Raw genomic sequence first — 13,277 nt, 5'->3', positions numbered from 1 at the left:
CTATCTTATGGCACACTGGTGATGTGATGCTTTACTGTGGAATGGAGTGGTAACTTTTGACAGAGTAGTCATTATCAGGAGATAATTGACCTTATTTGAGAGCTAAGCATCCCGAGGCAAAGTTGAGTGTACTTAATCCTGGCAGGTTAATTATCTAGTGATTAGGGAACCTTGAAAGGTATTACTCTTAAGAACCATTTTCAAAATGACTCTATTCAAAAACTTATTAATTTAATAATAATGAAAAACAAGAACAATCAAGTTCTTTAATCATGTACAAGTAGACAATGACTACAAAGCAGTTACCATGAGCTGGCATCAATAGATATAATTTATAATTATCTACGTGTAGAATGCCCTCCTTTATTAAGTTGACTGCATGTGAATTTAGTAGAAAAATGATAGTGCTGAAGGAAACTGTTTAAATGTTGAAGATATAAAAATATGTGTTACAGGACTGTTCTGTCATTGTTGGCCATAAAAGTACTGAATTTTTGATAATTCCAATTAATATTTTAAGTTTTGACTATATTGTACTTTATACACTTGTTTTCTACAAAGTGAAGACCACTTTGATATCACCAACATTTTCTGTAAACATAGTCATATTGGGGATTATTCTTTTTCTGTTCCCAAGTCTCTTCTCTGCCAAACTTTTAGCACCAAACACTGATTGATGCATTTATACATAACTTTTGTCCTTTAAACTTTCATTTATACATTGGATTGCTTATCTATTTATGTATGTATGTGCATACCAGGTTGTACACATGGAGATCTGAAGACAATTCTTGGAAGTAGTCAGTTCCTTTCTTCTATCTTGTGAGTTTTGGACATCACACTCAGGTCATCAAGTTTGGTGGCAAGCACCTGGACCCATAGGGTCACCCCCCCAACACACACACTTATTTCCTTTCGTGGACTTAACAATTCGAGGTTACACTAAAGAGTTGCCTTTGTAATCTGAAAAGTTTCACCTTCATTCTCTTCCTAATTATCTGTATCTGTGACTATCAATCCCAACTTTCAAATCTGACAGCATTCAATTTTCTCAATCTATTCCTTAAGCCTTACTCTTTGGAATCATACTTACCTTTTAAACAATGTTTCTAGCTTGTCGTCCTGGAGTCAAGAGCACTTATGTACTGCCAGTCTAATTTCCCCAGACTATAAAGGGTGAATGTCAATTTCCCCACAGTGAGTCTCAGAATGCTATCCTGGTGACATATTCCTCTATGTTATTTAAAGGGCTAAAACAACACATCTCCTACTCACTTCATTAACCTTTCAGGAAACAACATGAGGGTTGGAGAGTTGGCTCAGTGGTTAACAGCACTGGTTGTTCTTTCAGAAGACCTGAGTTCAATTCCCAGCAACCACAACCTTCTATAACTCCAAACCCAAAGGATCCATTTTCATCTTCTGGTCTTCACAGGCACCAGGCACACATGATACACAGTCATACACAGAGGCAAAAATACTTAGAGACATAATATATAAATGAAAAATTTAAAATCTGTCATAAAAACACATGAACAAACACACATGCACACACACTATAGTCATGTAGGAAAAATGCAGGTTTTAGTCAAATGAAACTCCAGCAGCAATCTCTAAGTCTTCAATCTTTTCACCTCGGTTTTTTGTCATTGTCTTAATGTTCTTATTTGGATATGAATTGTCACCCACAGGCTCATTTGTTTGTCTGTCTGGTCCTTTGGTGGAGCCTAAAGGAGGAACTGGGACTGTAACTTCATTTACTTTCTTTTTCTTCTTCTTCTTCTTCTTCTTCTTCTTCTTCTTCTTCTGCTTCTGCTTCTGCTTCTGCTTCTGCTTCTGCTTCTGCTTCTCCTTCTCCTTCTCCTTCTTCTTTTTCCTCCTCTTCCTCCCTCTTTAAAACAGGACAGGTTTCTCTGTAGCTTTAGAGACGGTCCTGGAACTCGCTCTGCCAGGCTGGTTTCAAACTCACAGAGATCCGCCTGCCTCTGCCTTTCAAGTGCTGGGAGAAAAGGTGTGACCCACCACCACCTAGCTCCTGTTCTGCTTCTTAATCTCGAGATGTTCACCATTCCCACTGCCATAAGCTTTGCCAAACCTCCCTGCCATGATGGACATGATCCACTATCCAGCTGAAATATAGCTTCCCTCCCTTAAGTTGTTTCCAGTCAGGTATGTGGCTGCAGCATGAGAAACATAATTAACACAGTTAATGTGTAAAGAAGGGAACATTTTCTTTCGATGGTATTGGTCTTCACATGCTCACACGTTTGATATTCTTTCTACAGATCAGTCCTTCAGTCTTTACTAAGGTGAAATCACAAATAATTTCAGATCAGTTTCTAAGTTTCTTTAAGGCAGACTGCACACTTAGTTTACTGACATGTAAAATCAATTAGTATAACTAGAGAATTAGAATCAGAATGAATTTGCATGATGATCAATGTAATACAACATTTTATACAAAAACTTACAATGTTCATAGAGGTTCACCAATATTGCTAACACATCACATGAAAGCTCAGTCAAAGCCTTTTCTATTTTATTTTTATGGATTTTTAGTTTCTCTTGACCTTTAATGGGAGAAAACACATCACTGGGTAAAAGAAGCTGCAATACTTACAGTGAAATTCTATTTTAACATTTTCAACTACAATACAAATATTTCCAGAATAATCTCAGTAATAAATTTAATATAAATTATAGTACCAATATTTACTCATAATTTACTAACTTTAAATATAGACAGAAAGAAGATTTTAAAAGTGAGAAAAGTTTTTTTTAAAGAGAATTTTGGTTGTGGTCATAGTTACAGGTCACATATGCATTTGCAGAAGTGTAGGATGTAGAGTAGGAAGGGTGAATTTTACTAAATGTAAATTAAGTTCCAATGATTTAATCTTTTAAAAATTTATTGTTTACTAAGAAGGTATTCTGTAGGAAATACAGAAAATACAGAGAAGAGAATCTACATTAGGTGACTCTTGTATAATCGCTAAGGACACTGACCCCAAATTTAGGGTTTTATTCATGCATTCCTAAACATACACACAGACCAGAAACATTTGATTATTACTTTTCCATTTTGTGTTTTAGAGACAGGATGTGCCTACTTTTGCCTCATGGATTTTGGGATGAAAGGCATGCACTACCACACCTGGCTCTAGTCCGTTCGTTCATTCGTTCGTTCGTTCGTTCATTCATTCAAGCAACTCACCGTCTCATTTCCAAAGAGGATGTCAACATAAGGCATGACTTCCATCAGGGATCCCTTGAAGAACTGGCTAATGAACGGTGCAGACAGATTCAGAGTGAAGACCTTGTTCTTCTCAGCGGCATATTGAGCCACTTTCAATACTGACTCTGGAGACACTGTAAGAAAAAAGCCCTGGGCAAAGAAAAAAAGAAGAGAAAATGAGAACTGATACCTTCAGAGTTAGTCTAGGAGAGAATAAACGGAATCTACAGAAATAGCAATGCCTGTACAAATTTAAAGTCCCAGGTAGAAAACGGCTGTATTTTACAAGAAAAAAATTTTCATGTGTTACATGTTTCATATACGCCGTTATAGAGAAGAAACACTACTTATTTCATATTATATATGTGCACTCCCAAAGAATTTTTGGATTCTGTGAAAGAAAAATACTCCAGAAGTACATTTGAGAAATACAAAAGGAGGCAGATCAAATCCTTCTAGCGTTTTATAAACCGTCACATCCTGTCAGCGATTTAAAAATAATGTTCATGTAGAGCATAGCTGACTTACTATCTTAAAAAACACTGTAACTGAATTTCTTTCATTTTATTTTATAGCCTCGAGAAAGTGTTCCCTACGTCAGCTAAGGCTGGCCTGGAGAGCCCAAGGGGTCTGGAGATCACAAGCAGGTGACATAGTGCCTAGTTTTTTTTTTTTAATACTAATTTTTAGAATTTTCAAATAAGAAGAAAATAATCCAAGACTACATGAGAAAATTATTTTAATTAGCTTCATTTCAGGAAGGCTACATTTTAAAATACTGTTTATCTATATTTCTCATGATAAAAATCTTCTTAGCTTATATTAATGCCTTCTAGAAGAATAAAAGGCAAAGATGTAGTTAAATTTGAAGGAAGTGGTGAGCAAAGAGAAGCTGAAGCACATAACAGAAGATGGGCTGCCTCAGGGTGAGGTAAGAGGCAGGGCTGCCTCAGGGTGAGGTAAGAGGCGAGTGGGCAGGATGCACGGGGCAGCAGCATGCGAGTGAAGCGAGGACGGGAGGCAGGCAGTGAGCGTCCCTCACAGACTGGAGAAAAGTGCAAGAAAGAGAAACTGGATAACAATCATTTACCAACAACAAATAACACCTGCATTTGGCTATGGAACGGGAAGCCACATTGGAGTTCTGAGTATGGGGCCTATAGAATGTTTAATATGTAAAAGGCAGAGTAGAATTCAAAGATGAAATTTAAACAATTTTAAAAATATCTGGTCTTATTTTTCAGTTGTGGCCATAGTACTCAAAATCTCTATAAAAATGTTCAGCTCATGAGTAATGTGTTAGACGAAGGTTATGGTTCTAATTACCAAAGAAGATAATATGGATCAATAAGAGAACGGACAAAAGAAAGCCAGAAAAGGAGAGAACAAAGGAAGGTTATCAAAGAGAAAATGGCAGAGAAATATGACCAGGAATTTCAAGAAGGTGCTTATGTGCTCAGCCGGATCCGCTGACTAGAAAGGCACTTAGTGTGAGAGTGAACTGCAGAGCGCTGGGAGAATCAGGGTAAGGAATGCCAATCAATCATCTCAAGTTTACTGATTGGTTCTGCTGTACCAGGCATTAGACTAAAACTTTACAAATTGGCAATTATTACAAAATCTATGGCTCCTTATTGCTCTCATATTAGAGATAATTCTGAAATCAAAACAGAGAAATATCTTTCAGGTTTTATAGCTTCTATGTAATGAGCCTAGACAAAAATTATTCCTAATAGAATACCCCAGAGCTTAGGAAAAAGGTTTTCTTTTGATGAAAGAGTGGGGAAGAGAGGATGTTCTTTTTGGTCTGTTTATTTGAGACAAGGTCTGCCATGCAGCTTAAGCTGGCCTGGAACTTCGGAACCCTGTAGTCTCCCCCTCTCAAGGGCTGGATAACAGGCATGAGTCACCATATGTAGCTTCAGAGGACAGTAATTAAGGACGGTTGTATTCTGAGCGTTTCTGCTTTCTTTCTTTTTTTTTTTTGCAAAACACCAAATCTGCATTTACATTCACATACAATATCATAACTTTAAGCTGAAATATATCATAAATAAAGCATCTTTATGGTCAGACAACTTAAATATCAACAATTAAAATAAATCAAACTGCAATGAAATAAATACATTAACAAAAATCCAACAAAGTGCACCTCTATCATATGCACTGTTGTCTGAAAGGAAAGATATAGGTATAGTGATATTTAACTTGTTTTTAATAAATAAAGCTTGCCTGAAGATCAGAGTGCACAGCTAAGCCATTAGAGGCCAGGGAGTGGTGGCACATACCTTTAACCCCAGGACTCAAGGCCACCCTGGTCTACACTAGATTTAATCTGTCTAAAAAGAGAGACACAAAGTCACATACCTTTAGTCCCAGCATTAGGGAGGTGGAGACAGCAGTGATATGGGTGAACAGAGAGATAGATAGATAGATGATAGATAGATAGAGAGATGGATAGGTAGATAGAAGACAAGAGCTCACTGCAGTCTGAGGTTTGGTGGAGAGCATTGCAGTCTGCAGTCATGCTGAAGACAGGATCGTCCCTTTGTTTGTCTGAGCCTTGGTGGAGGTAAGAACTCTCTAGTGGCTTGGCTGCTTTGTTTTTCTGACCTTCAGCTTCAATCCCAATATCTGATTCTGGGTCTTTATTTGTGCTACACGTGGTGTCCAACTTTTGGGGTACAAATTCACAAAAAAGCTGTTTGCCTGTGGCTTTGCTGTACGGCTAGAGTCACCCGCACTACCAGGTAGGTTTTCCTTTTGTCTCTCCTGGTAGGCTCTCCCTGAACCCTCTTCCTGGGCTGCTGCCAAACTAGGTTCTGCCTTGAAATTCAGTCAGGCTTTTACTGTTCTACACAGCAGCAATCAGCCTCACATCTTCATCATTATAGGTGGCAGATCTGATGAGAAAATTGGAAATTCTTTAAGGTAGGAATTAGCTAAAAGGGAGCGTTTTTTTCCCACATTAAAAAAACCATGGGAAGCACAATTACGATAGAGAAAGTTAGGTCTCTATATGACTACTGTAATGCATGACAATTACGATAGAGAAAGTTAGGTCTCTATATGACTACTGTAATGCATGACTTAAAATGGAACAATTAAATGAAGGAATAAGCAACTTAACTGAGCTTGACATAAATGTATAATTATCATTTTGATAATCCTTGTTGTTGTTTTGATGATTCTTGATTTATTTCTTAAAAAATTGTTTGATTTGACTGCCAGTATATAGACCTTAGAAAAACTTAATAAAATAGATCATAGACATAGGGTTCCTCTCTGTAAGAGCCCTGGCTGGCCTTGAATTCACAGAGATCCGCCTGCCTCTGCCTTTAGAGTGCTAGGATTAAAGGCGTGTGCTACCATCCAGCATTAGCATTTCTGCTTTTGAAAGAAAACAATCAGGTCAAGAAACAGAAGAAAGAATTAAGAGAGAATAATTAGGGTAAAGGACCAGAGAGTCATTTCAAACTAGACAGAAAGAAGAAATAATGACAATATGCAAGAAATGTCTTTAAAAGGTTGTAAAAATGGCCAGACAAGATCTTGCACATATTGCTGTATTCTCAACACTTGGTAGGCTGAGATCGGAAGACTGCAGAGTTCAAAGCCAGCCTAAGTAATATAAATAATACCCTGTCCATCTCAACAAACAAACCAAAGTTACAAAATGTTACCAAATATCGCCTTTTAATTGAAGGCCTAATCACTTACATCATAAGAACATAGAGAAGAAAGGAGGGAGGGAGGGAGAAAGAGAAAAACCTTTTATCCAATTACTTTCATACTTCAAGTTGAACACAATATTCTAAAAGAATAAACATGTGGTAGCGGTCACTTGCATAAGGCTCTATGTTTGAAGGAGGATTACTGCCCTTACACATCCCGGAAAATTAAGAGACTTTTAAGTTGTAATTGTGTTGAGGCTCAGAACACGGTACGCAGAGATATGGTACCTTGGGAGTAGGAGAAAACTGTAGAAGATACTTCTACATGGATGTTCCCATTTCACATGAAAGGCGGCCACAGGACCCTGTCCCTTCCCTGGAGGACAAGAGGAATCCGGCAAGACAAGGCCTACTGAATGCTACTCCCTCATGTACTCAACACCACTAGATATTGCATCAGATCTCTTGAGGACAATCTTGATTCTTTAAAAAATTATTTCTTCAGGATTATGCATAAAATAGTTCCCCTAAGCTGTGAGACTTCACTTCTAAATGTGTCTGTGTCACATGAAATCAACAAACAGATTCCTTGTGCTTTTCTCTTATGTCACATGATGATCAGCCACAACCCTTGCAATGGCACTCTACCACAAATAATGTTTCTTAACATAATAACAATGTTTTCGCATTTAGAAACTCCATGCTGAGCTGGGCAGAGGTGCTGCTGCACACCTTTGATCCCAGCACTTGGGAGGCAGAGGTAGAGGCAGGTGAATCTCTGTGAGTTCAAGGCCAGCCTGGTCTATGGAGTTAGTTCCAGGACAGCCAGGGTTACACAGAGAAACCCTGCCTTGGAAAACCAAACCAAACCAAAATTATTAAAGGATAGGCTCACAATCAAAAAATGTTAAACTCCATGCCACTAACTCGTCAATTATTCTAAAAGGTAATGTTGTAAGCTCCATTCAAAAAAATGTTTTCAACCTTTTTCCTTGAGATACATGCCATTTGAAAACTATGAGCATCCGAGCTATGTTCTTTGCTATTTCTGCCACTAAGAGAATTAAATGGAGCATTTTCTCTTTTTTTAAAATTTATTTTTTTTAAAAGAAAACAAACCACCTTTTTTTTCATTTTACATACCAATCCCAGGTCTCACTCCCTCCCCTCCTCCCAGTCCCTCTACCTACCCCCTCACCCCACCCCATCCACTCCTCAGAGAGGGAAAGGCATTTTGCTTTGGGGAAGGTCCACAGCCCTCCCTACTACATCTAGGCTGAGCAAGGTATCCATCCAAAGAGAATAGGTTCCCCAAAAGCCAGTACAAGCAGTAGGGATAAAACCTGGTGCCACTGCCAGTGGCCCCAGTCTGCCCCAGCCATACAAGTGTCACCCACATTCAGAGGGACAAGTTTGGACCTATGTTGGTTTCTCCCCTGTCTGGCTGGTAAAGCCAAGGACATTAAGCCTATAATTGATGATCCTAGAGAATCTAAGTAAAAGGTGAACCCTAAGAAAAACATACATAGATTCACCTGGAAAGGGGAAATAGACAAGATTGCCTGACAAAATTGGGAGCATGGGAGTTGGGGGGCGGTGAAGGCAGGGCAGAAGGGGAAGAGGAGAGGGAAAACGGAGGGGGAAGGAGAATTTGAGGGAATGGGATAGTGGAGATGGAAGAAGGACAGAGATGAGAGCAAGAAAGAGATATTTTGATTGAGGGAGCCATTATGGGCCTAGCAAGAAACCTGGCTCTAGAAATTCCCAGGAATCCAGAGAAATGACCCCAGTCAAGACTCTAAGCAATAGAGGAGAGGGTGCCCGAACTGGCCTTGCCCGGTAGTCAAACTGATGACTATCTTAAATATCACCATAGAACTTTAATTCAGCAACTGATGGAAACAGAATGCAAAGACACACAGAGGAGCACTGGGCTGAGTTCCCAAAGTCCAGCTGAAGAGTGGGAGGAGTGAGAATATAAGCAAAGGGGTCAAGACCATGATGGGGACACCCACTGGAACAGTCTACCTGAGCCAATGGAGCGTTTTCTACAGCATCACCTCTGTGGCAGTGTGTATGGACTTGCTGCTTTAGTCTTTTATTTAATGAGAAGAGTTTCAAGCTCCCCCTCTTACTTTTCTCTAAGCTGTTATAGCATGAAATAGAAACCTCCCAGAGTTAGCATTCTGCCAGCTGTGGCTTAACCAGACAGCCACAGGATGGTCTATATAAATAGTAACCTGGTCAAATAATTAGGCTTCTCACCAACTTCAGACTGAAAATTTGATCTGTACTCAAATACATATGAATGTAATTTAAGTCACAGAACAGTATGCCTCTAGAGTCTAAATTTGGCTTGATTCCAAATTAATGTACGTTGTATGTATTTTACTTTAAAATATAACATAATAGTATTGTAACATGGATACATATTTGATTTTTGTTAATTTATAAAGAAAAGGCAAAAAGATTAGCTTTTAAATAAGTAGGAGATGTACAATTTAATTCTACTTAAAAATATTCTCTTACTTTGTAAAATAAATATTGAGAATTTAAAAAACGTGGGATTTGTGTTCTGTTAGAATGCAAAGACTTCCAATGCATGCCAACCATAACTTTTCTTCCCAGATTTATAACCTTTGTTAAGGCACGTGTTCTAGCCTACAGCATGACACAGAATAAAAACAGGACCGCCATAAAAAGAACTGTTTGGTTCACATCAGGTTTGTAATAAAAATAAGCCAAAAGTCTGTATGTCTATGCTTTAGAAAAACACTCTAGATATCTGGTAAAGTCTTAGGATTTTGTAGTTAATGATGTCTTTTACACAGTTAGCTCTACAAATAACCCAAAAAACAGTATATTCTCTTACAGGTTGAAAAAGCACTAATCAGGACTGAAAACAAAGGGGCTATCTTTATTCATTACAATGGAAAACAAAACAAAAACCAGGAAGATAGGAGTGAAAGACGAGGTAAAAACAAAGATCATTTTAGCAAAGCTTGCCTTCATGACTAGAAATCTTAACTACTCTAAGGCATTTTATAGTATACAGTAAAAACAAGAACTAGATGAAGAGAAAGGGAAACAATTTTTTTCTCTTTACTAGTGATTAATTCAGAGTCATTATTTGAGGTCCTTTATAAATGATTTTACCTAAGAATATAAGCTTTTAATTACATCCATTAATAAGTATTTGAGGTATGAAATATGTATGTGCACACAGACACCTAAGTAAGTATAAGTTTTTATTGATTCAAAAGAAAACAGAAGCTGGGCAGTGGTGGCACCGGCCTTTAATCCCAGTACTCGGGAGGCAGAGGCAGGCCGATCTCTGTGAATTCGAAGTCAGCCTGGTCTACAAGAGCTAGTTCCAGGATAGGATTCAAAGCTACAGAAACTCCATCTCAAACACCACAAAAACAAAACAAAACAAAAACAAAAACCAACCAAACAAAAACAAAGAAAACTGAAGAGGTGAGGTGTTGCACGTCCGCAATTCTAGCACTCAGGAGGCTGAAGCAGGAGGTTTAGGAGCACAAATTCACTATTTGCTTCACAGAAAGTTCAAGCCAGCCTTGGCTAAGTGAGGCCTTTTCAGAAATAAAGCATAGAAGTACAGGGAATGACCACGACTCTAACTAAATGGTGGGTACTACAAACAGGTGGGAAGGAGGCCTTTGTTTATGTTAACATAAAACACCCAAATCAGGGCACCCTAAACAGGGCAGAAACAGGCAGTACTATTTTATACTGTCAGGCATAAAATGTATGTGGAGGTAGTTGAATGGGTAGGTTGCAGGATGGGCTCCAAAACTACAGTGAAACCCTGTCTCGAAAAAAACAAAACAAAACAAAACAAACAACAACAAAAAACCCCCGAAGACATGACAATAACACGTGCATTTCGGACTGCTCAGGATAAGAACGATGGAAGGACCACCATACACGGGCTGCCCATGGTGATAAATGACAAGCCCTCCACTGTGCAAATGAACCCTAGTTTCTTCATCCATTCATGGTTGAGGGTCATTTAGGTTGTTTTTTCCAGGTTCTGGCTATTATGAATAATGCCATAATAATGAATAAACATGGTTGAGCAAATGTCATTGTGGTTTGAGTGTGCATCCTTTGGATATATGCCTAAGAGTGGTATTGCTGGGTCTTGAAATAGATTGATTCCTCATTTTTTGAGAAATTGCCAGACTGATTTTCAGTGTAGAAGTTTTTCACTACCACCAGTAATGGAAGAGTGTTCTCCTTACTCCACATCCTCTCCAGCATAAGCTGTCATCAATGTTTTTAATCTTAGTCATTCTGACAGGTATAAGATGGAATTTAAGAGTCATTTTGATTTCATTTCTCTGACGACTAAGGATGTTGAGCATTTCCTTAAGTGTCTTTCAGCCATTTAAGATTCCTCAACTGAGAATTCTCTGTTTAGATCTGTACCCCATTTTAAAATTAGATTATTTGGTATTTTGATATCTAATTTCTTGAATTCTTGTATATATTTTGGAGATCAGCCCTCTGTTAGAAGTGGGACTGTATGAAGATCTTTTCCCATTTTGTAGCCTGTTATTTTGTCTTGTTGACTGTGTTCTTTGCCTTACAGAAGCTTCTCAGTTTCAGGAGGCCCCATTTATTAACTGTTGATCTCAGTGTCTGTGCTATTGGTGTTATATATAGTGGTCTCTTGTGCCAATGGGTTTAAGGCTACTTCCCACTTTTTCTTCTGTGAGGTGGAGAGTGGTTGGTTTTATATTGAGGTATTTGACCCATTTGGACTTGAGTTTTGTGCTGTTGCTATTATAATTAAATTTTATATGTAGTTTATAACATATCTAGAGAAAAATGTTGTTTTAGGGAGTATTTTGAAGACATTATAAAAGATGAAAACTAAGGAGTAAAGGAAAAATTGCTATGGTACATGCTTATTCCATAAGAGCTAAGACAAAAGTATATATGTACTATTAGTGTGATTAGAAACTATATTACATCAATGGTAAAATAAAGAAATGATGATGGGGCTGGAGAGATGGATCAGAGGTTAAGAGCCCTGGCTGCTCTTCTGAAGAGCCCTGGTTCAATTCCCAGTGTCCAGTTCCAGGAGAGCTGATGCTTCATGGGCACCAGGCAGGCACGTGGTGCACTAACATGCATGTGAGCAAAGCAGCCATACACAAAATAAAAATAAACCTTTTCTTTTTATTTAAAAAAAGAAATGATGAGAAGGGAATGCACGAAGAGTAGAAATGGTAAAACCTAGATAAGGAAATTTACATATTGCTAATTATTTTAAAAATTGGAGATAATTATGCTTGAGATAAAAAACATTAAAAGTAGAATTATTTTGTTCTAGTGAAATAAATACTTATACAATCAGAAGATATCTATAAATACTGAGAATATATTCAATTAATAAGACTTAAGAGCAGATAAACAGCTAAGGATAAGTCTACATTTCTTCTTGCTTAAGACTCAAAATGGAAAATGCTAAATTTGTGATTAGCAACATTAGTAAATATATGCCACTATTTACAGAAACAGAAGGGAACAAAAAAATTGTATGTTTAAAAAAAGGAAAGAAAAAAGAACAACAGAGTCACAGGAAGCCTGGACTAGCACTACAGAGAGAAGAACTCAGATGCCAGATGCCTGTCTCAAGATGTGCCACCACTGTTGTCTGCTTTAAAGAATACAGTTAGCCTGTTTTCAGTGCCATAGCGACAACAGTTGGAGGACACAGTTGTGAGAACGAATAAGTTAGTAGTCAAAAATAACAAATATAACACCCAGATAACATGTTTTCTTCCTCTTAGTAGATCCTTTATTTTGTGAATCTCCCAGAGAGTGTAAAATACATTTCCTCTAGGGGTGGGAGAGATCAAGTACAAATTACAAGAAACCATAGTTCATTGCTGCTGTAAGGAGATATTGGCTTTGACAACCATTAAGACAATGTATACACAGGACGAATGGTGGTAGCCTTTAACCCCAGCACTCGGGAGGCAGAGGCAGGCAGATCTCTGTGAGTTCGAGGCCAGCCTGGTCTACAAGAGTTAGTTCCAGGACGGCTAGGGCTGTTACACAGAAAAACCCTTTATAATTATGATATGCAATATTTCATATGAATGACAGCGACAGAACTGCTAAAAGAAAGTTACAACAAACACACTAGCGAATGCTGTGACATTTGCCACCGTATACGGAATGCAATGTGTCAAAGGAACAGAAGAGAATAACTGCCCTCTGTCTTTTCGCCTGTGCAGCCTGTAGAAAGCACAAACGCCACCACCTATTCCTCATATATCTAAATCTTTTCAAGGATTAAAATACCAGCAACTTTAAGTACACCATGTCTACCA

General features: G+C 38.1%; 1 protein-coding gene across 1 annotated transcript in view; it reads right to left on the bottom strand.

Moving 5' to 3' along the window:
* Positions 1-13,277, bottom strand: part of Adk (adenosine kinase) — a 356,406-nt gene that overhangs the window by 121,300 nt on the left and 221,829 nt on the right. Inside the window, exon 7 of the mRNA XM_048426516.3 lies at positions 3,215-3,385. Within this exon, the coding sequence (XP_048282473.2) occupies positions 3,215-3,385 (171 nt within the window). The remainder of the gene's footprint in view (positions 1-3,214; positions 3,386-13,277) is intronic.

The sequence above is a fragment of the Myodes glareolus genome, chromosome 12, assembly GCF_982192425.1.
Source record: "Myodes glareolus chromosome 12, mMyoGla1.1, whole genome shotgun sequence".
In the NCBI taxonomy this organism is placed as follows: Eukaryota; Metazoa; Chordata; class Mammalia; order Rodentia; family Cricetidae; genus Myodes; species Myodes glareolus.
Note: the sequence above shows the minus strand (reverse complement) of the source record. Positions and strands in the feature narration are given on the sequence as shown.